The sequence below is a fragment of the Palaemon carinicauda genome, chromosome 28 (genome assembly GCF_036898095.1).
Source record: "Palaemon carinicauda isolate YSFRI2023 chromosome 28, ASM3689809v2, whole genome shotgun sequence".
NCBI lineage: Eukaryota > Metazoa > Arthropoda > Malacostraca > Decapoda > Palaemonidae > Palaemon > Palaemon carinicauda.
Genome location: NC_090752.1, coordinates 51,742,977 through 51,763,132, shown reverse-complemented (window position 1 = coordinate 51,763,132; position 20,156 = coordinate 51,742,977). Strand labels below are relative to the sequence as shown.

General features: G+C 45.6%; 1 protein-coding gene across 1 annotated transcript; it reads right to left on the bottom strand.

The window, feature by feature from the left end:
• Positions 1–5,669: 5,669 nt before the first annotated feature.
• LOC137621808 (streptococcal hemagglutinin-like) lies at positions 5,670–19,272 on the bottom strand. The gene is made up of 5 exons (XM_068352314.1): positions 19,186–19,272; positions 15,925–15,932; positions 12,937–15,615; positions 10,761–12,173; positions 5,670–5,982 (listed from the first exon to the last, which is right to left on the bottom strand). Exons 1-5 carry the CDS (start codon positions 19,270–19,272, stop codon positions 5,670–5,672), a joined length of 4,500 nt encoding a protein of 1,499 aa, XP_068208415.1.
• Between the last annotated feature and the right edge of the window lie 884 nt (positions 19,273–20,156).

Genomic DNA, 20,156 nt, shown 5'->3' with positions numbered 1-20,156 from the left:
TTGCTGTATCACTACAGAAGCGATGTCGATGGTAAGGATAAATTTTGATGAGTATAAACAGTCCAATTGAATGGTAAACTTTCGACCCTTTTGAAAGACAACCCATTATGTTTTCATTTTACCTGTTTTCATATTATAAGATGCAAGATATTTTTGCTTCTATTTCATTATGTTTATTTCATGTTTTCATCTTTATTATGGGTGGGTGTTTGATGTTTTGGTCTTGATTATGGGGTGTTATATAGTTTTTCTCTCTAGATAGACACACGATTGACAGTACTTTGAATTTCCTATATTTTAAGAAATTTTATCCCACCTTTTGATTAAAATTTTCTGTCTGAGTTTGGGGATTGCTTAAACTCATTACCCGAGTAATTGTTTTGCAAATTTAAAATCCTTTTAGGCAGATTATGTTTCAGTATGTTGTATAACGCCAAAACCTCTTTTGTTAGATCGATGCTTGTTCTTTAATTAATTAACTTAGCCTTTTGTCTATGTAGTGTATCTGTGTAGAATCCTCCTACTCAAATTTTACTTCGCATTTTAAAGTGGGTGACAAAAATCCTTAACGGGTTAGTTGCAGTCTATCTACAATTGATTGGTTATACTTTTTTATTTTGTGAACTGAATTCTACAATCGATTACTTTTAACATTGTTGTAGACTGAAATCCAACAATTATCAGGTGTAGACTGCAGTTGTACACTGAGGGGTTGTGATGTGATTTTAAATATGATTATCGTGATAGAATTGCCCCAACAGGTAAGACTGGCCAGTTAGATTATTAGTATAGTAAACAACTTTTGAATAAAATTATCTCAATTATTTTCCTTGCGGTAGAATCTAATATTGTTCCTTCATTTATTAGAATCTGTGTTCATGCATTCCTCTGACCTAGGTGCACTTGGGATCTTGTCCCGTCCATGACCTTGCCTCAAATGTATATAACCAGGTGAAATCCAAACGAAAAAGCAATTTTCCATTTTTAGTTTATTGTTAGTGCGGGCTACAGCAGTAATTTTAAAACTACATTTAGGAAAAATCTTTGAAATATGGGTCATTTTCGTGATTATTAATCAATCGATTGTCTTTAAACTTATGGGATACTACTACTTTTATTCGGCGTAAATTTCTAGTTCACTATGATTACAGAATCCAAAAGACTTCTGCATTGCTTTCTCCTAACTCGTTATGCTTATAATGTAGTTTTTCTTGCACGGATTATCTAGTTTTATATATTACATTATGTAAATTTAAACATGCATTGGCCTATATTCCATTAACAGAATCTAAACCATCTGATTGGGCTATGAAGCTATTTTTAATACTTAATTTTTCTAGAATGTTTGTGCGCTAAAACTCATTTCTAACATAAAATCGATATCAAACTGTTTTAGGTTGCCTTGAAATTTAATCATACATTATTTTACAGGAGACCTCATAGAATAAGGCAGCGAAGTGGCATAGCAAGAATACCTGGCAATAAGGAAACTTAGACAAAACTGTGAATGGAAGAACAATGTCGGAGCCAATATTCACCTGTGCTATATACTACGAGAAAATATCTGAAGCTTTATAATTCCCGGCTGCAAATTATATGGTAAGTTACTTCTAGAAAATTTCTTTTCAGAAGAAATCAAAGGTTTAAGTAATCAGAAGAACAATGAATGCAAGAAAAATGCTAGATATGAATATTCTTATTACAAGATGCATAGATGGTACAGTACAATGGAAGAAAGTCATGATTGTTTTTCAAGATTGTTACTTGTCGATGATAAAAGGAAGGAAAGTGTCCTTATGGTTTTCAAGATTTGTTTTGTTACTTGTCGATGGTTAAAAAAAAAGGAAAGTCTTTATGGTTTTCAAGATTTTGTTTACGGATTGCTACGTTTCGGAAAGTTGAGAAAAACTAATCAAATTGAAGAAAAAGGCAAGTAATAATAATAATATCAAGAATTTGAGTCTATACAAGAAAATGAAAATCAGATATTAAGTTTACGTAAATATGGATGAGGATAATTATGCTAATTATTATCAAGTGCTAACACAATCAGTACATAAATTGCTCAAAATCATAAGAAGCACATCCCTTGGTGCAGTTGGATTCACTAATTCCGGTACACTGACGTCTCCTTAGTTTCCCGTTAAGCGTACCGGAATTAATGAAGCCAACTGTACCCGGGACCCTTCTGGTATTTTCATTGCTAATGGAATCTATTATATAATTAAATTTTACTGGTGGTGGAGTCTAGGATTGAGGAGAATAGTCTACTTGGTCCCCTATTTCTCTAAAATTCATGGAAAGTATACAAAAGGAAAATTCATTGTAATGTCAAGAACTTTAATAACAACTTGGGATTTCATAATGGCCTTATATAATATGTACTTTTAAGCAAAACTAAATTTATTAAAGTTTTTAATTTAGTTTCAATAATCTTATTTTTCAATATATATAAGAAATGGATTATAACTAAGTATAAAACTGTTAAATAGTACCCCTTTTGGTGTTCATTTTTTCCCAATATTATGTCCTTTTTTGATGCATACTTTTCTGACAAAATCATGTCCACTAATGATTATTCTTTCCTGCCAAGCTAAAGTTTTCAGTAATGTTATTCAATGATGTCTATTTTCTTGACTAGATATTGTAGTTAAATGACGTTCCCTGTTCAGCCAGTATGATGTCCACTCCTCTACCATGATGAGGCAAAATGTCCACATTTCTACCAGGATTAAATTTTTGGATGTACAGGTTTCTTTACATGACTGTCCATATGGTATGACCACCTTTCTACAGAAAGGATCTCTTTTATGCCAAAATGGTCATTGGAAAATACTTCTGTCATGTCCACGTTCCATGTAAAGTTTCTTCTCTTGATAATGGCTAATGTTGTTGTCCACCTTCCTAAACGCATGGTGCTGCATACAAAAGGCTTACACTTTGCCTTTTTGTCCTCCAAGATGAAATGTACTTTTGTTAACTTTGTTGGAGATTGTTCAATTTCCTGCTGAGTTCGTGTCGACTGATGGTTCCCAGTTATGCTTGTGTGATGTTCTCTGTTCTGACCGAAAGATGTACATTTCTCCCACATTATTGTAAGAAAATGATGTCCACTTGTCTACCATGATGAAGTCCATTGTTCAACCAAGACATATTATGTTCCTATCCACCTTTCTGAAAATATGGTCTATACTTGAACTGATTTGTCTACTAGTTCTGCTAGCTCTGTCTAGTTTTCTGTCAGGTTGGCCCACTTTCTATGTCCACCTTTCTACCAGGATAATGTCCAAGTATTTGCCAAGTGGGTATACAGTTGTCTATAAAGAGGACTAAGATAAGTCACTTTTGTTGTCCACTTTTATGCCATGATGATACCAAGTGTTCCACACACTCAGTCTACTGACCTAACAAGATCCTCTTATGCCAAGGTAATATGCACATTTTGGCCAAAATGGTGTCCAAATGATGATGCCCAAATTTCTGCCCTGATGATGACAATTTTTTCATGTCCAGTTTTCTCTCGAATATTTTTTTTTTTTTTTTGTCTAGATATCAACTTTCAATATCCACACTGTCCACTTTATAGTTTATTCACGCTATAGCAAGTCTACTGATATAACAATATCCTCCTATGTCAAGGTAGTCCACATTTTGGCCAAAATGGTGTAAAATGATGCCCAAATTTCTGCCATAATGATGCTCACTTTTCATGTCCAGTTTTCTACTCTAGAAGATTTAATCTAATATAATTTTTTTCTGCCTAGATATCCACTTTCAATATCCAGTTGTCATAATATTATCCACTTTATAGCAAGTTTATTCACTTTATAGAAAGCTTGTATCCAATTCTCCAACTTATGGCCCACAATTTTGACATACTTTTCATCCTTGATGTACACTTTTCTGCTGTTATTATTTCCCTTTCTTGGAAAAAAAATCTTCATGTACACGTTTCTGTGGAGATGATGTCCATTGATGATCTTTAAATTGCTCTTGTTATAATGTCAATATTTCTTTCAAATTATGTAATTTTTATGGATTGCTTTCCTGACAACATAATGATGTCCACTTTTTTATAAAAATGTCCCACTTTTGATCTCCACTTCTCTCTAAGATGATACCCATATTTCTGCCAAGCCCGAGTCCACTTATCTAATTGTATCCGCTTAAGTAAAGACAAGGTCTACTTTTTGGCCAAATTTGTGTTTATATTCGGTATCCAATTATGCCAAGATGATGTCCACTTTCTGGCAAGGTTGCGTTTACTTCTCAAATGAGATGTTCCACAACTTTGATGTCCACTTTTCTAAAAGATCACTACCACCGATCTGATGATGTCAATTTTTCTATCGGGGTACTGTCCACTTCCGATGTTTAATTTTCTGCCAACTTGTCTAGATTTCCTGGGCAAATTTTTACTTTTCTGAATAGTAATTTTCAACTTTTCTGCCAGGATGTCCAATTTTATGCTAAGCTAACACTAGTATAGTGTCTACTTCCTTCCAAAATATTTCAATTCTCAAAACTTTTCTTCTAAGCTCCACTCTTCTGCTAGGATGTTTATACTTTTGATGTCCACTTTACTGCCAAGATTGCGTCCTTGGTCCAGCCAAAATGATAAGTCTGCTTTTCTGTCAGAAGCTGCTGTCCACTGATGACCACTTTTCTTCCACAAACTTTATTACAAAGTTTTTTCACCACCAGGACAATAACTACATTTTCTCCCACCAGTATGTCTGTCTAATTTCCACTTTCTTAACACCAAGGATGATGATGAGGTATGCTTTACTGTGAGTCTTTCTACTACTAGGAATGATTGAGGGCTGTCTTTCTGCAATAATGTCGTCTACTTATGGAGTGTTGCTCATGTCTTTCCTGGAAAAAATTATTGTGCATTGTTGTTGCCTGTTCTTATAACTAAACCATATTATTTTTTATATCCAGTTTCCTACTGAAATCCTGTGCAATAACAAATATAAAGTTTCTGCATGGGATTTTCCTTGCTGGTGCCTAACTTTGGCAGGATGGGGATGCTCATGTAAACTTTTGAACCTCTATGAGGAAAATAATACCCGTTATTGGAGTGAGACGGGGAAGATAATGAACGCTACTCTAGCAAGACTAAGATACTGATGTCCACTAGTGACTTCTGGCGAGATTATATAAATGCAATATTTTTACTCAGATGAAGATGCTGATGCTGCTTTTCTAGTGAGATAAGGATTGATGGCCGCTTTTCTGGAAAGATGAGAATGATGATGGCTGCCATTCTGTCTAGATGATGCTGATGGCTGCCTTACTGGATAGATGATTGTTGATGGCCGATTTTCTGGTGAGATTATGCAAATGCCAGCTTTGATTCAGAGATGAAGATACTGATGCCACTTTCCTGACAAGATGAAGCTGATGGCACTTTCAGCTGAGATAAGGATGCCGATGGGTGCCTTTCTGGCGAGACGAGGATGTTGATGGCAGCTCTTTTGCCGAGATGAGAATGCTGATGGCTGCTCTCCTGCCGAGATGAGGATGCTGATGGAAAATTATTGCCAAGACGAGGATGCTGATGGCCAGTCTTCTGCCGAGACAAGAATGCTTATGGTTGTTCTGCCGAGATAAGGATGCTGATCGCTGTCTTCTGTGTAGAGGAGGATGCTGATGACTATCTTCTACTAAGATGATGCTGATGGTTGTCTTCTGCCAAGATGAGGATGCTGAGGACCACTCTTCTGCCGAGATGAGGATCCTGATGGCTGCTCTCCTGCCGAGATGAGGATCCTGATGGCTGCTCTCCTGCCGAGATGAGGATGCTGATGGCCGCTCTCCTGCCGAGATGAGGATGCTGATGGCCGCTCTCCTGCCGAGATGAGGATGCTGATGGTTGCTCTCCTGCAGAGATGAGGATGCTGATGGTTGCTCTCCTGCAGAGATGAGGATGCTGATGGTTGCTCTCCTGCAGAGATGAGGATGCTGATGGCCGCTCTCCTGCAGAGATGAGGATGCTGATGGCCGCTCTCCTGCAGAGATGAGGATGCTGATGGCCGCTCTCCTGCAGAGATGAGGATGCTGATGGCCGCTCTCCTGCAGAGATGAGGATGCTGATGGCCGCTCTCCTGCAGAGATGAGGATGCTGATGGCCGCTCTCCTGCAGAGATGAGGATGCTGATGGCCGCTCTCCTGCAGAGATGAGGATGCTGATGGCCGCTCTCCTGCAGAGATGAGGATGCTGATGGCCGCTCTCCTGCAGAGATGAGGATGCTGATGGCCGCTCTCCTGCAGAGATGAGGATGCTGATGGCCGCTCTCCTGCAGAGATGAGGATGCTGATGGCCGCTCTCCTGCAGAGATGAGGATGCTGATGGCCGCTCTCCTGCAGAGATGAGGATGCTGATGGCCGCTCTTCTGCCAATGAGAATGGTGAAGGCCGCTCTTCTGACGAGATGAGGATGCTGATGGCCGCTCTTCTGACGAGATGAGGATGCTGATGGCCGCCCTTCTGCCGAGATGAGGAGGCTGATGGCCGCTCTCCTGCCGAGATGAGGATGCTGATGGCCGCTCTCCTACCAATGTGAGGATGCTGATGGTCGCTCTCCTGCCGAGATGAGGATGCTGATGGCCGCTCTCCTGCCGAGATTAGGATGCTGATGGCCGCTCTCCTGCCGAGATGAGGATGCTGATGGCCGCTCTCCTGCCGAGATGAGGATGCTGATGGCCGCTCTCCTGCCGAGATGAGGATGCTGATGGCCGCTCTCCTGCCGAGATGAGGATGCTGATGGCTGCTCTCCTGACGAGATGAGGATGCTGATGGTGACTTTTGAAGAGAAAGGTGTTGATGACCGCTCTTCTGAAGAGATGAGGAAATTGACGAATGCTCTTCTGAAGAGATGAGGAAGCTGATGGCTGCTCTTTTGACGAGATGGGGATGCTGATGGCCGCTCTTCTGCCGATATGAGGATGCTGATGGCCGCTCTCCTGCCGTGATGAGGATGCTCATGGCCGCTTTTTTGTGAATGAGAACGTAGGAGGATGGAGATGGCAGCATTTTTGTCTATGAGGATGCTGATGGTGGCCCTTTTGAAGAGATGAGGAAGCTGATGGCCGCTCTTTTGCCGAGATGAGAGTGTTGATGACTACTCTTCCAAGGATGCTGATGGCCATTCTTCTTGCTGAGATGAGGATGCTGACGGCCGCTCTTTTGCCGAAGTGAGGATGCTGACGGCTCCTCTTTTGCCGAGATGAGGATGTTGACGGCCGCTCTTTTGCAGAGATGAGGATGCTGATGGCCAGTCTTTTGCCGAGATGAGGATGCTGACGGCCGCTCTTTTGCCGAGATGAGGATGCTGACGGCCGCTCTTTTGCCGAGATGAGGATGCTGACGGCCGCTCTTTTGCCGAGATGAGGATGCTGACGGCCGCTCTTTTGCCGAGATGAGGATGATGACGGCCGCTCTTTTGCCGAGATGAGGATGATGACGGCCGCTCTTTTGCCAAGATGAGGATGATGACGGCCGCTCTTTTGCCGAGATGAGGATGATGACGGCCGCTCTTTTGCCGAGATGAGGATGCTGACGGCCGCTCTCTTGCCGAGATGAGGATGCTGACGGCCGCTCTTTTGCCGAAATGCTGACGGCCGCTCTTTTTCCGAAATGCTGACGGCCGCTCTTCTGCCGAGATAAGGATGCCGGTGGCCACCTGAGATGAGGATGCTGATGGAAGCTCTTTTGCCTGGATGAGGATGCTGATGGCCGCTCTTTTGCCAAGATGAGGATGCTGATGGCCGCTCTTTTGCCTGGATGAGGATGCTGATGGCCGCTCTTTTGCCTGGATGAGGATGCTGATGGCCGCTCTTTTGCCTGGATGAGGAAGCTGATGGCCGCTCTTTTGCCGAGAAGAGGAAGCTGATGGCCGCTCTTTTGCCGAGAAGAGGATGTTGATGGCCACTCTTTTGCTGCGAAGAGGATGCTGATGGCCGCTCTTTTGCCGAGAAGAGGATGCTGATGGCCGCTCTTTTGCCGAGAAGAGGATGCTGATGGCCGCTCTTTTGCCGAGAAGAGGATGCTGATGGCCGCTCTTTTGCCGAGAAGAGGATGCTGATGGCCGCTCTCCTGACGAGATGAGGAAGCTGATGGCCGCTCTTTTGCCGAGATGAGAGTGTTGATGACTACTCTTCTAAGGATGCTGATGGCCATTCTTCTTGCTGAGATGAGGATGCTGACGGCCGCTCTTTTGCCGAGGTGAGGATGCTGACGGCCGCTCTTTTGCCGAGGTGAGGATGCTGACGGCCGCTCTTTTGCCGAGGTGAGGATGCTGACGGCTCCTCTTTTGCCGAGATGAGGATGCTGACGGCCGTTCTTTTGCCGAGATGAGGATGCTGATGGCCAGTCTTTTGCCGAGATGAGGATGCTGACGGCCGCTCTTTTGCCGAGATGAGGATGCTGACGGCCGCTCTTTTGCCGAGATGAGGATGCTGACGGCCGCTCTTTTGCCGAGATGAGGATGCTGACGGCCGCTCTTTTGCCGAGATGAGGATGATGACGGCCGCTCTTTTGCCGAGATGAGGATAATGACTGCCGCTCTTTTGCCGAGATGAGGATAATGACTGCCGCTCTTTTGCCGAGATGAGGATGCTGACGGCCGCTCTTTTGCCGAGATGAGGATGCTGACGGCCGCTCTCTTGCCGAGATGAGGATGCTGACGGCCGCTCTTTTGCCGAAATGCTGACGGCCGCTCTTTTTCCGAAATGCTGACGGCCGCTCTTCTGCCGAGATAAGGATGCTGGTGGCCACCTGAGATGAGGATGCTGATGGAAGCTCTTTTGCCTGGATGAGGATGCTGATGGCCGCTCTTTTGCCGAGATGAGGATGCTGATGGCTGCTCCTGCCGAGATGAGAAAGCTGATGGCTGCTCTTTTGCCTGGATGAGGATGCTGATGGCCGCTCTTTTGCCTGGATGAGGAAGCTGATGGCCGCTCTTTTGCCGAGAAGAGGATGCTGATGGCCGCTCTTTTGCCGAGAAGAGGATGCTGATGGCAGCTCTTTTGCCGAGAAGAGGATGCTGATGGCCGCTCTTTTGCCGAGAAGAGGATGCTGATGGCCGCTCATTTGCCGAGAAGAGGATGCTGATGGCCGCTCTTTTGCCGAGAAGAGGATGCTGATGGCCGCTCTTTTGCCGAGAAGAGGATGCTGATGGCCGCTCTTTTGCCGAGAAGAGGATGCTGATGGCCGCTCTTTTGCCGAGAAGAGGATGCTGATGGCCGCTCTTTTGCCGAGAAGAGGATGCTGATGGCCGCTCTTTTGCCGAGAAGAGGATGCTGATGGCCGCTCTTTTGCCGAGAAGAGGATGCTGATGGCCGCTCTTTTGCCGAGAAGAGGATGCTGATGGCCGCTCTTTTGCCGAGAAGAGGATGCTGATGGCCGCTCTTTTGCCGAGAAGAGGATGCTGATGGCCGCTCTTTTGCCGAGAAGAGGATGCTGATGGCCGCTCTTTTGCCGAGAAGAGGATGCTGATGGCCGCTCTTTTGCCGAGAAGAGGATGCTGATGGCCGCTCTTTTGCCGAGAAGAGGATGCTGATGGCCGCTCTTTTGGCGAGAAGAGGATGCTGATGGCCGCTCTTTTGGCGAGAAGAGGATGCTGATGGCCGCTCTTTTGGCGAGAAGAGGATGCTGATGGCCGCTCTTTTGGCGAGAAGAGGATGCTGATGGCCGCTCTTTTGGCGAGAAGAGGATGCTGATGCGCTCTTTTGCCGAGAAGAGGATGCTGATGGCCGCTCTTTTGCCGAGAAGAGGATGCTGATGGCCGCTCTTTTGCCGAGAAGAGGATGCTGATGGCCGCTCTTTTGCCGAGAAGAGGATGCTGATGTACGCTCTTTTGCCGAGAAGAGGATGCTGATGTACGCTCTTTTGCCGAGAAGAGGATGCTGATGTACGCTCTTTTGCCGAGAAGAGGATGCTGATGTACGCTCTTTTGCCGAGAAGAGGATGCTGATGGCCGCTCTTTTGCCGAGAAGAGGATGCTGATGGCCGCTCTTTTGCCGAGAAGAGGATGCTGATGGCCGCTCTTTTGCCGAGAAGAGGATGCTGATGGCCGCTCTTTTGCCGAGAAGAGGATGCTGATGGCCGCTCTTTTGCCGAGAAGAGGATGCTGATGGCCGCTCTTTTGCCGAGAAGAGGATGCTGATGGCCGCTCTTTTGCCGAGAAGAGGATGCTGATGGCCGCTCTTTTGCCGAGAAGAGGATGCTGATGGCCGCTCTTTTGCCGAGAAGAGGATGCTGATGGCCGCTCTTTTGCCGAGAAGAGGATGCTGATGGCCGCTCTTTTGCCGAGAAGAGGATGCTGATGGCCGCTCTTTTGCCGAGAAGAGGATGCTGATGGCCGCTCTTTTGCCGAGAAGAGGATGCTGATGGCCGCTCTTTTGCCGAGAAGAGGATGCTGATGGCCGCTCTTTTGCCGAGAAGAGGATGCTGATGGCCGCTCTTTTGCCGAGAAGAGGATGCTGATGGCCGCTCTTTTGCCGAGAAGAGGATGCTGATGGCCGCTCTTTTGCCGAGAAGAGGATGCTGATGGCCGCTCTTTTGCCGAGAAGAGGATGCTGATGGCCGCTCTTTTGCCGAGAAGAGGATGCTGATGGCCGCTCTTTTGCCGAGAAGAGGATGCTGATGGCCGCTCTTTCGCCGAGAAGAGGATGCTGATGGCCGCTCTTTTGCCGAGAAGAGGATGCTGATGGCCGCTCTTTCGCCGAGAAGAGGATGCTGATAGCCGCTTTTGCCGAAACGAGGATGATGATGATGGCTGTTCTTCTGCCGACATGAGGATGCTGATGACCTGCTGAGATGAGGATGCTGATGGGTGCTCTTTTGCCGAGATGAGGAAGCTGATGGCCTCTTTTGCTGAGAAGAGGATGCTGATGACCGCTTCTGCCGAGATGGAGATGCTGATGGCCACTCTTCTGCCGAGATGGGGATGCTGATGGCCGCTCTTCTGCCGAGATGGGGATGCTGATGGCCGCTCTTCTGCCGAGAGGGGGATGTTGATGGCCACTCTTCTGCCGAGAGGGGGATGTTGATGGCCGCTCTTCTGCCGAGAGGGGGATGTTGATGGCTGCTCTCCTGCCGTGATGAGTATGCTCATGGCCGCTCTCCTGCCGTGATGAGTATGCTCATGGCCGCTTTTTTGTGAATATGATGTAGATGGCAGCATTTTTGTCGATGAGGATACTAATGGCGACCCTTTAGAAGAGATGAGGAAGCTGATTGCCGCTCTTTTGCCGAGATGAGGGTGTTGATGACTGCTTCTGAAGATGAGGATGCTGACGGCTGCTCTTTTGCCGAGATGAGGATGCTGACAGCTGCTCTTTTGCCGAGATGAGGATGCTGACGGTTGCTCTTTTGCCAAGATGAGGATGCTGACGGCTGCTCTTTTGCCGAAATGAGGATGCTGATGGTCGCTCTCCAGCTGAGATGAGGATGCTGATGGCCACTCTCCTGCTGAGATGAGGATGCTGATGGCCATTCTCCTGCCAAGATGAGGATGCCGATGGCCGCTCTTCTGCCGAAATAAAGATGCCGATGGCCGCTCTTTTGCCGAGAAGAGGATGCCGATGTCCGCTTTCGCAAGAAGAGGATGCTGATGGCTGTTTTTGCCGAAACGAGGATGCCGATGTAAGCTCTTCTGCCGAGAAAAGGATGATGATGGCCGTTCTTCTACTGAGATGAGGAAGCTGATGGCTTCTTTTTTGCGAGATGAGGATACTGATGGCCGCTCTTTTGCCGAGATGAGGATGCTGATGGCCGCTCTTCTGCCGAGAGGATGATGCCGGTGGCCACCTTCGTTGAGATGAGGATGCTGATGGAAGCTCTTTTGCCGAGATGAGGATGCTGATGCCTCTTTTGCCGGGATGAGGATGCTGATGGCCGCTCTTTTGCCGGGATGAGGATGCTGATGGCCGTTTTTGCCGATGAGAATGCTGATAGCCGCTTTCGCCGAAACAAGGATGCTGATGGAAGCTCTTCTGCCGAGAAGAGGATGATGATGGCTATTCTTTTGCCGAAATGAGGATGCTGATGACCTGCCGAGGATGCTGATGGCCGCTCTTTTGCCGAGATGAGAAAACTGATGGCCTCTTTTGCCGAGATGAGGATGCTGATGACCTGCCAATATGAGGATGCTGATGGCCGCTCTCCTGCCGAGATGAGGATGCTGTTGACCTGCCGAGATGAGGATACTGATGGCCGCTCTTTTGCCGAGATGAGGGTGTTGATGACTGCTCTTCTGAAGATGAGGATGCCGACGGCCGCTCTTTTGCCGAGATGGCAAAATGAGGATGCTGACGGCCGCTCTTTTGCCGAGATGAGGATGCTGACGGCCGCTCTTTTGCCGAGATGAGGATGCTGACGGCCGCTCTTTTGCCGAGATGAGGATGCTGATGGCTGCTCTTTTGCCGAGATGAGGATGCTGATGGCTGCTCTTTTGCCGAGATGAGGATGCTGATGGCTGCTCTTTTGCCGAGATGAGGATGCTGATGGCCGCTCTTTTGCCGAGATGAGGATGCTGATGGCCGCTCTTTTGCCGAGATGAGGATGCTGATGGCCGCTCTTTTGCCGAGATGAGGATGCTGATGGCCGCTCTTTTGCCGAGATGAGGATGCTGACGGCCGCTCTTTTGCCGAGATGAGGATGCTGACGGCCGCTCTTTTGCCGAGATGAGGATGCTGACGGCCGCTCTTTTGCCGAGATGAGGATGCTGACGGTTGCTCTTTTGCCGAGATGAGGATGCTGACGGTTGCTCTTTTGCCGAGATGAGGATGCTGACGGTTGCTCTTTTGCCGAGATGAGGATGCTGACGGTTGCTCTTTTGCCAAGATGAGGATGCTGACGGCTGCTCTTTTGCCAAAATGAGGATGCTGATGGCCGCTCTCCAGCTGAGATGAGGATGCTGATGGCTACTCTCCTGCTGAGATGAGGATGCTGATGGCCATTCTCCTGCCAAGATGAGGATGCTGATGGCCGCTCTTCTGCCGAAATAAGGATGCCGATGGCCGTTCTTTTGCCGAGAAGAGGATGCCGATGTCCGCTTTCGCAAGAAGAGGATGCTGATGGCTGTTTTTGCCGAAACGAGGATGCCGATGTAAGCTCTTCTGCCGAGAAGAGGATGATGATGGCCATTCTTCTGCCGAGATGAGGATGTTGACGGTGGCTCTTTTGCCGAGATGAGGAAGCTGATGGCTTCTTTTTTGCGAGATGAGGATACTGATGGCCGCTCTTTTGCCGAGATGAGGATGCTGATGACCTGCCGAAATGAGGATGCTGATGGCCACTCTTCTGCTGAGAGGATGATGCCGGTGGCCACCTTCGATGAGATGAGGATGCTGATGGCCGCTCTTCTGCCGAGAGGATGATGCCGGTGGCCACCTTCGTTGAGATGAGGATGCTGATGGAAGCTCTTTTGCCGAGATGAGGATGCTGATGGCCCCTCCTGCTGAGATGAGGATGCTGATGGCCGCTCTTTTGCCGAGAAGAGGATGCTGATGGCCGTTTTTGCCGATGAGAATGCTGATAGCCGCTTTCGCCGAAACAAGGATGCTGATGGAAGCTCTTCTGCCGAGAAGAGGATGATGATGGCTATTCTTTTGCCGAAATGAGGATGCTGATGACCTGCCGAGGATGCTGATGGCCGCTCTTTTGCCGAGATGAGAAAACTGATTGCCTCTTTTGCCGAGATGAGGATGCTGATGACCTGCTAATATGAGGATGCTGATGGCCGCTCTCCTGCCGAGATGAGGATGCTGTTGACCTGCCGAGATGAGGATACTGATGGCCGCTCTTTTGCCGAGATGAGGATGCTGATGACCTGCCGAGATGAGGATGCTGATGGCCTCTTTTGCTGAGAAGAGGATGCTGATGGCCGCTCTTCTGCCGAGATGGGGATGCTGATGGCCGATCTCCTGCCGATATGGGGATATTGATGGCTGTTCTCCTGCCATGATGAGTATGTTCATGCCCGCTTTTTTGTGAATCTGAGGATGTAGATGGCAGCATTTTTGTCGATGAGGATTCAAATGGTGGCCCTTTAGAAGAGATGAGTAAGCAGATGGCCGCTCTTTTGCCGAGATGAGGGTGTTGATGACTGCTCTTCTGAAGATGAGGATGCCGACGGCCGCTCTTTTGCCGAGATGAGGATGCTGACGGCCGCTCTTTTGCCGAGATGAGGATGCCGACGGCCGCTCTCTTGCCGAGATGAGGATGCCGACGGCCGCTCTCTTGCCGAGATGAGGATGCCGACGGCCGCTCTTTTGCCGAGATGAGGATGCCGACGGCCGCTCTTTTGCCGAGATGAGGATGCCGACGGCCGCTCTTTTGCCGAGATGAGGATGCCGACGGCCGCTCTTTTGCCGAGATGAGGATGCCGACAGCCGCTCTCTTGCCGAGATGAGGATGCTGACGGCCGCTCTCTTGCCGAGATGAGGATGCTGACGGCCGCTCTCTTGCCGAGATGAGGATGCTGACGGCCGCTCTCTTGCCGAGATGAGGATGCTGACGCCCGCTCTCTTGCCGAGATGAGGATGCTGACGGCCGCTCTCTTGCCGAGATGAGGATGCTGACGGCCGCTCTCTTGCCGAGATGAGGATGCTGACGGCCGCTCTCTTGCCGAGATGAGGATGCTGACGGCCGCTCTCTTGCCGAGATGAGGATGCTGACGGCCGCTCTCTTGCATAGATGAAGATGCTGACGGCCGCTCTCTTGCAGAGATGAAGATGCAAATGGCCGCTCTCTTGCATAGATGAAGATGCTGACGGCCGCTCTCTTGCAGAGATGAAGATGCAAATGGCCGCTCTCTTGCAGAGATGAAGATGCAAACGGCCGCTCTCTTGCAGAGATGAAGATGCAAACGGCCGCTCTTTTGCCGAAATGAGAATGCTGACGGCCACCCTACTGCCGAGACGAGGATGGTGACGGCCGCTGTTCTGCCGAGACGAGGATGTTGATGGCCGCTGTTCTGCCGAGATGAGGGGCTGCTCTTCTGCCGAGACGAGGATGTTGATGGCCGCTGTTCTGCCGAGATGAGGATGTTGATGGCCGCTTTTCTGCCGAGATGAGGGGCTGCTCTTCTGCCGAGACGAGGATGGTGATGGCCGCCCTACTGCCGAGACGAGGATGGGGATGGCCGCCCTACTGCCGAGACGAAGATGGGGATGGCCGCTCTCCTGCCGAGATGAAGATGGTGATGGATGCTGTTCTGCCGAGACAAGGATGGTGATGGCAGCTATTCTTCCGAGATGAGGATGCTGACTGCCAATATTCTGTCGAGACGAGGATGCTGATGGCCGCTTTTCTGTCGTGATAGGGATGCTGATGCCTGCTATTCTGCCAAGACTGGGATGCTGCTGACCACTTCTGTTGAGGTGATGCTCATGGCCACTTTTGTGCCCAGAAACACCGATTTTTTGCTTAGAAGAGCATGCTGATGGCCACTGTTTTGCCGCTATGAGAATGCTGAAGGCCACCCTTCTGCCGAGATAAGAATGTCGATGGTTGCTCCTCTGCCGAGATAAGGATGCTGAGGGTTGTCTACTGACAAGATGAGGATGCTGAGGGGTGCTATTTTGCCGATGAGTATGCTGATGGCTGCATTATTGAAGAGATGATTATGCTGATGGCCACTCTACTGCCGTGATGAGGATGCGAATGCCTGCTATTCTGCCAAGACTGGGATGCTGATGACCCGTTGCCAATGTCCCCTTTTCTGCCAAGATGGGGATGCTGATTGCCGCTTTTCTGCCAAGATGGGGATAGCTGTTGAGATGAGGAGAAACATAGCTGTTGAGATGAGGAGAAACAATGTCACAAGATTTCATATAAGTTTATGTTGAAAAATTAGAATCTTATTATAATAATAAACGATATCTATAATAAACTATCTCAAGTTTCATATACCTTGGCGACTGCAAATTGAATTATATAACTATTATATCCCAAATTGGTGCCCACTACTATACTGAAGAAAATTTACTAACAACAGAGAATGAATATTTACAATTTTTGGCACAAAAGAAAAAAAACCCTAACAGACTTAATATGTCCATGAAACTCATATCCAGATCTATACTTAACTAAATACTGTATAGTGGATACTGTATAGTGGATAAAACCCTTCCAAACAAAACATTTAAAAATAGTGATAACACACTAGACCAGATCGTACAGTCTAATGGCTTACCAAAGCCGAAATCCGAAACTATTTTCATACTGGCCAACCTTAGAACTAAATATATTGTCCTGAACCCATAAAGATTTTTAGGGTTAAAAATTTTTTACCTAGCTTTAGCAGTAGACTTCCCATCTTACGGCTTGTATGCCCTACTAGGCTATACTGCACATCAACCAATCGTTGAATGAAAACTTGGCAGAAACTTCTGCTAACTTTTTAAACAGACATTGTTTTACTGCCTTTTGGAAACACCATTAAAAGTCTGTAGAACTAGAAAAAAAAAATTCTAAAGTTGGCAGAATATATTTAAATTGTGGGTCTTTAAAATTCAATCTCCTTTATATATAAATCTGGATTATTCATATATAAATACTTAAAAAATTACTCAGTTTTGAATTGGCTTGGTTTCAAAAGAAAAAATTACTCAGTTTTGAATTGGCTTGGTTTCAAAAGAAAGTTGGATAAGCACCTGAAAACCTAGGACTTTAATTTGAGAATTAGAACACTCATAATGAGGAGAAAGAGAACATCTAAAATTAAGGTTTGCAATCTGAAAGAAGAACAGGTTATACTTAGACCGTGGACATGGTAACAGAGTGGAAAATATCTAGGTGGGTATGAAGGAAAGGTGTACAGGGAGGAACAGAGGAATTAGTGGGAAGAACCAGCGGATATGGTGTGTCAAAAGGAGAAAGTAGTGGTAGAACAGAAAGGTGCAGGAGTCAGTTTAAAGAAAATCTAAGACATTTAAAAACTGCAAAGTAGGCATGTACGGAGTGCAGAGAAGAAGAAAAATATTCTAGGAGTTAAGTAGGTATGGGAGAGTGGTAGAGCAATTAAATGAAAGGCTAAGAACAAGAAAAGGAGGAAAGTAAATCCATAAAATTTCAAACTTGAGGAAAAGGCAAAGACAAGATTTGGAGCAACTGGGAGTTATCAAGGAAAGCAATGGAAATTATATTGCATAGGGATGAAGACATTAAGACGAGATGGAGAAAATATTTTGAACCACTATTGAATACTGAAAAAGAGAGGAGCTGTGGGTGAAGCACAAGGGCTGGACGCACCAGTGATGGGGATACAGAATATATTAGTAAAGCAGGCATAGAGTAATGTGGAAAAATGGTAAAGAACCAGGTCCATAAGAGTTTCAAATTACAGTGGCCAAGATATTAGCTACAGAGGGAGTAGAATGGATGCTAGATTTAATAAGAGCAATATGTGAAGAGGAAATAATGCCTAAAGCCTGGGAGGAGAGTCTAACGATAGTCAAAGGTGATGTCATGGATTGTGGAAACTTAGGGGGAATTAAACAACCAACACAAACATGGTTTAAGTTTTTCAGAGGGTACTATATGAGAGATTGTAATGATTGGGAAACAGCAGTTTGGAATCATGAGAATGAGAGGGACTGGAGATGCCATGTTTATAGTAAGGCAGCTACAGAAAAAAAAAGGCTGAATGGAAACAAGAGGCTCTTTTATGCTTTTGTAGATTAGAGAAGGCTTACGATAAAATACCAAGAGTAGCGATGTTTTGGCGCTTAATTAAGAGGAACATCCTAGAGAAGTTGATTAGAATGGTGAAGATGATGTACAAAATGCAAGGACTAAAGTAATAACAGCTTTGGAGAAACAGAAACCTTTAAAGTTAGTGTTGGATTAAATTTTTTTTTTTTTTTGCAGTTGTCATGGATGTGATAAGTGGAGAGATCAGATAGGAAGAGTTGTGGGAGTTGTTATATGAAGATGATTAAGAGATTACAGCTGAAATTGACTTACAGAGAAGGGTTGTATAGTAATAAGAGACTTTGGAAATGGGGGTGATCTAGAGTAAATGTGGATACGATTGAGTCTATGTTGAATAGTAAGGAAGGTAGGGACATGATAGTTATGCATGAAAGTAAAGGCTCTGTTATAAAACAAGTAAAAAATTCAGAAGGGAGGATGAATCTGAGAATATGATAAAAGCAGCTTAGGAGAAAAGGAGGGAAGTAGCGGGAGTGGTATGAGATTATAAAATGCTAATAGGAAATGCCAATCAAACTAGAAGTCAAGATTTCTAGCCCAGTATTAAGACAAGTGTTAACGTATGGATCGTAAACGTGAAATCTAAGACAAAAAATAGGAAGTAAAGCTTGAGAGCGCCGAGATGAAAATGCTAGGGTGAATTATGGGAATATTACTACTTGAAAGATTGGAAAACTATTAAGTAAGAAGGCAGGCATAGTGAAGATTACAGAAGTGATAAAAATGTAAAAGCTGAGATGGTGTGGGCACATGTTAAGAATGAATGGTGGGGAGGTAGTAAGGGGGGCTTGGGAAGAATCTGTTAGGGGGAGAAGATTGAGAGGGAGGCAGAGAATTAGATGGGGAAATAAGATGAAGGATGATGAAGAGAGAACTGTGGTGGAAGAGAATGCCATTGACAGAAGGCATAGGCATTGAAGAGGACGTATCAGGCAACCAACCCCTTAATGTAGTGTTGATGGTTGGGAAGATGATTAGATTGCTCATCAACATTTTTACATAGTCTATCTGTTTCAATATTAGTATTTGAATGCTTGAATTAATTGAGAGAGAGAGAGAGAGAGAGAGAGAGAGAGAGAGAGAGAGAGAGAGAGAGAGAGAGAGAGAGAGAGAGAGAGAGAGAGAGAGAGAGAGAGAGTGGACAAGGTAACAAAATGGAAAATATCTTGGTAAGTAAGAAAGAAACATGTGTAGGGGAAACAGAGGAATTTGTGGGAAAAACCAGCGGATACGGTGTGTCAAAAGGAGAAAAGTAGTGGTAGTACAGAAAGGTGCAGGAGTCTGTTAAAAAAGATCGAAGACATTTAAGAACTGCAAAGTAAGGCATGTACAGGGTGCAGAGAATAAGAAATGGATTCTAGGAGGAAAGTATGTATAGCTATTGGGAGAGTGGTAGAGCAATTAAATGAAAGGCTAAGAACAAGAAAAGGAGGAAAGTAAATCCATAAAATTTCAAACTTGAGGAACAGGCAAAGAGAAGATTTGAGGCGACTGGGAGTTATCACGGAAAGCAATGGAAATTATATTGCATAGGGATGAAGACATTAAGACGAGATAGAGAAAATATTTTGAACAACTATCGAATACTGAAAAAGAGAGGAGCTGTGGGTGAAGCACAAGGGCTGGACGCGCCGGTGATGGGGATACAGAATAAATTAGTAAAGCAGGCATAGAGTAATGTGAAAAATGGTAAAGAACCAGGTCCATAAGAGTTTCAAAATTACAATGGCCAAGATATTAGCTACAGAGGGAGTAGAATGAATGCTAAATTTGATAGAAGCAATATGGGAGGAGGAAACAATGCCTAAAGACTGGGAGGATAGTCTAACGATAGTCATATTTAAGCAAAGCTGATGTCATGGATTGTGAAAACCTTAGGGGGAATTAAACCAACACAAACATGGTTTAAGTTTTTCAGAGGGTACTATATGAGAGATTGTAATGATTGGGAAACAGCACTATGGATTCATGAGAATGAGAGGGACTGGAGATGCCATGTTTATAGTAAGGCAGCTACAGGAAAAAAAAAAAAAAAAAAAAAAAAAGAAGGCTAAATGGAAACCAGAGGCTCTTTTATGCTCTTGTAGATTAGTGAAGGCTTACGATAAAATACCAAGAAAAGTGATGTTTTGGTGCTTAATTAAGAGGAACATCCTAGAGAAGTTGGTTAGAATGGTGGAGATGATGTACAAAAATGCAAAAACTAAAGTAACAACAGTTTTGGAGAAACAGAAACTTTTAAAGTTAGTGTTGGATTACACCAGGACTCGGCATTAAGCCCATTTTTTTTTTCAGTTGTCATGGATGTGATAAGTTGAGAGATCAGATAGGAAGAATTGTGGGAGTTGTTATTTGAAGATGATGAGGAGATTACAGCTGAAATTGAGGAAGACTTACGGAGAAGGATTGTATAATAAGAGACTTTGGAG

What these genes read in the sequence shown, in the direction of transcription:
- LOC137621808 (XM_068352314.1), bottom strand. Translation starts at nt 19,272, where the DNA reads ATGTCTTCATCCCTATGCAATATAATTTCCATTGCTTTCCGTGATAAC. An exon ending in ATCCTCATCTCAGCAGGAGA is followed by an intron (nt 12,174 to 12,936) that starts GTAGCCATCAGC and finishes TCATCTCGGCAG; the next exon opens with GAGAGCGGCCATCAGCATCC. An exon ending in TCATCATCATCCTCGTTTCG is followed by an intron (nt 5,983 to 10,760) that starts GCAAAAGCGGCT and finishes TCATCTCTGCAG; the next exon opens with GAGAGCGGCCATCAGCATCC.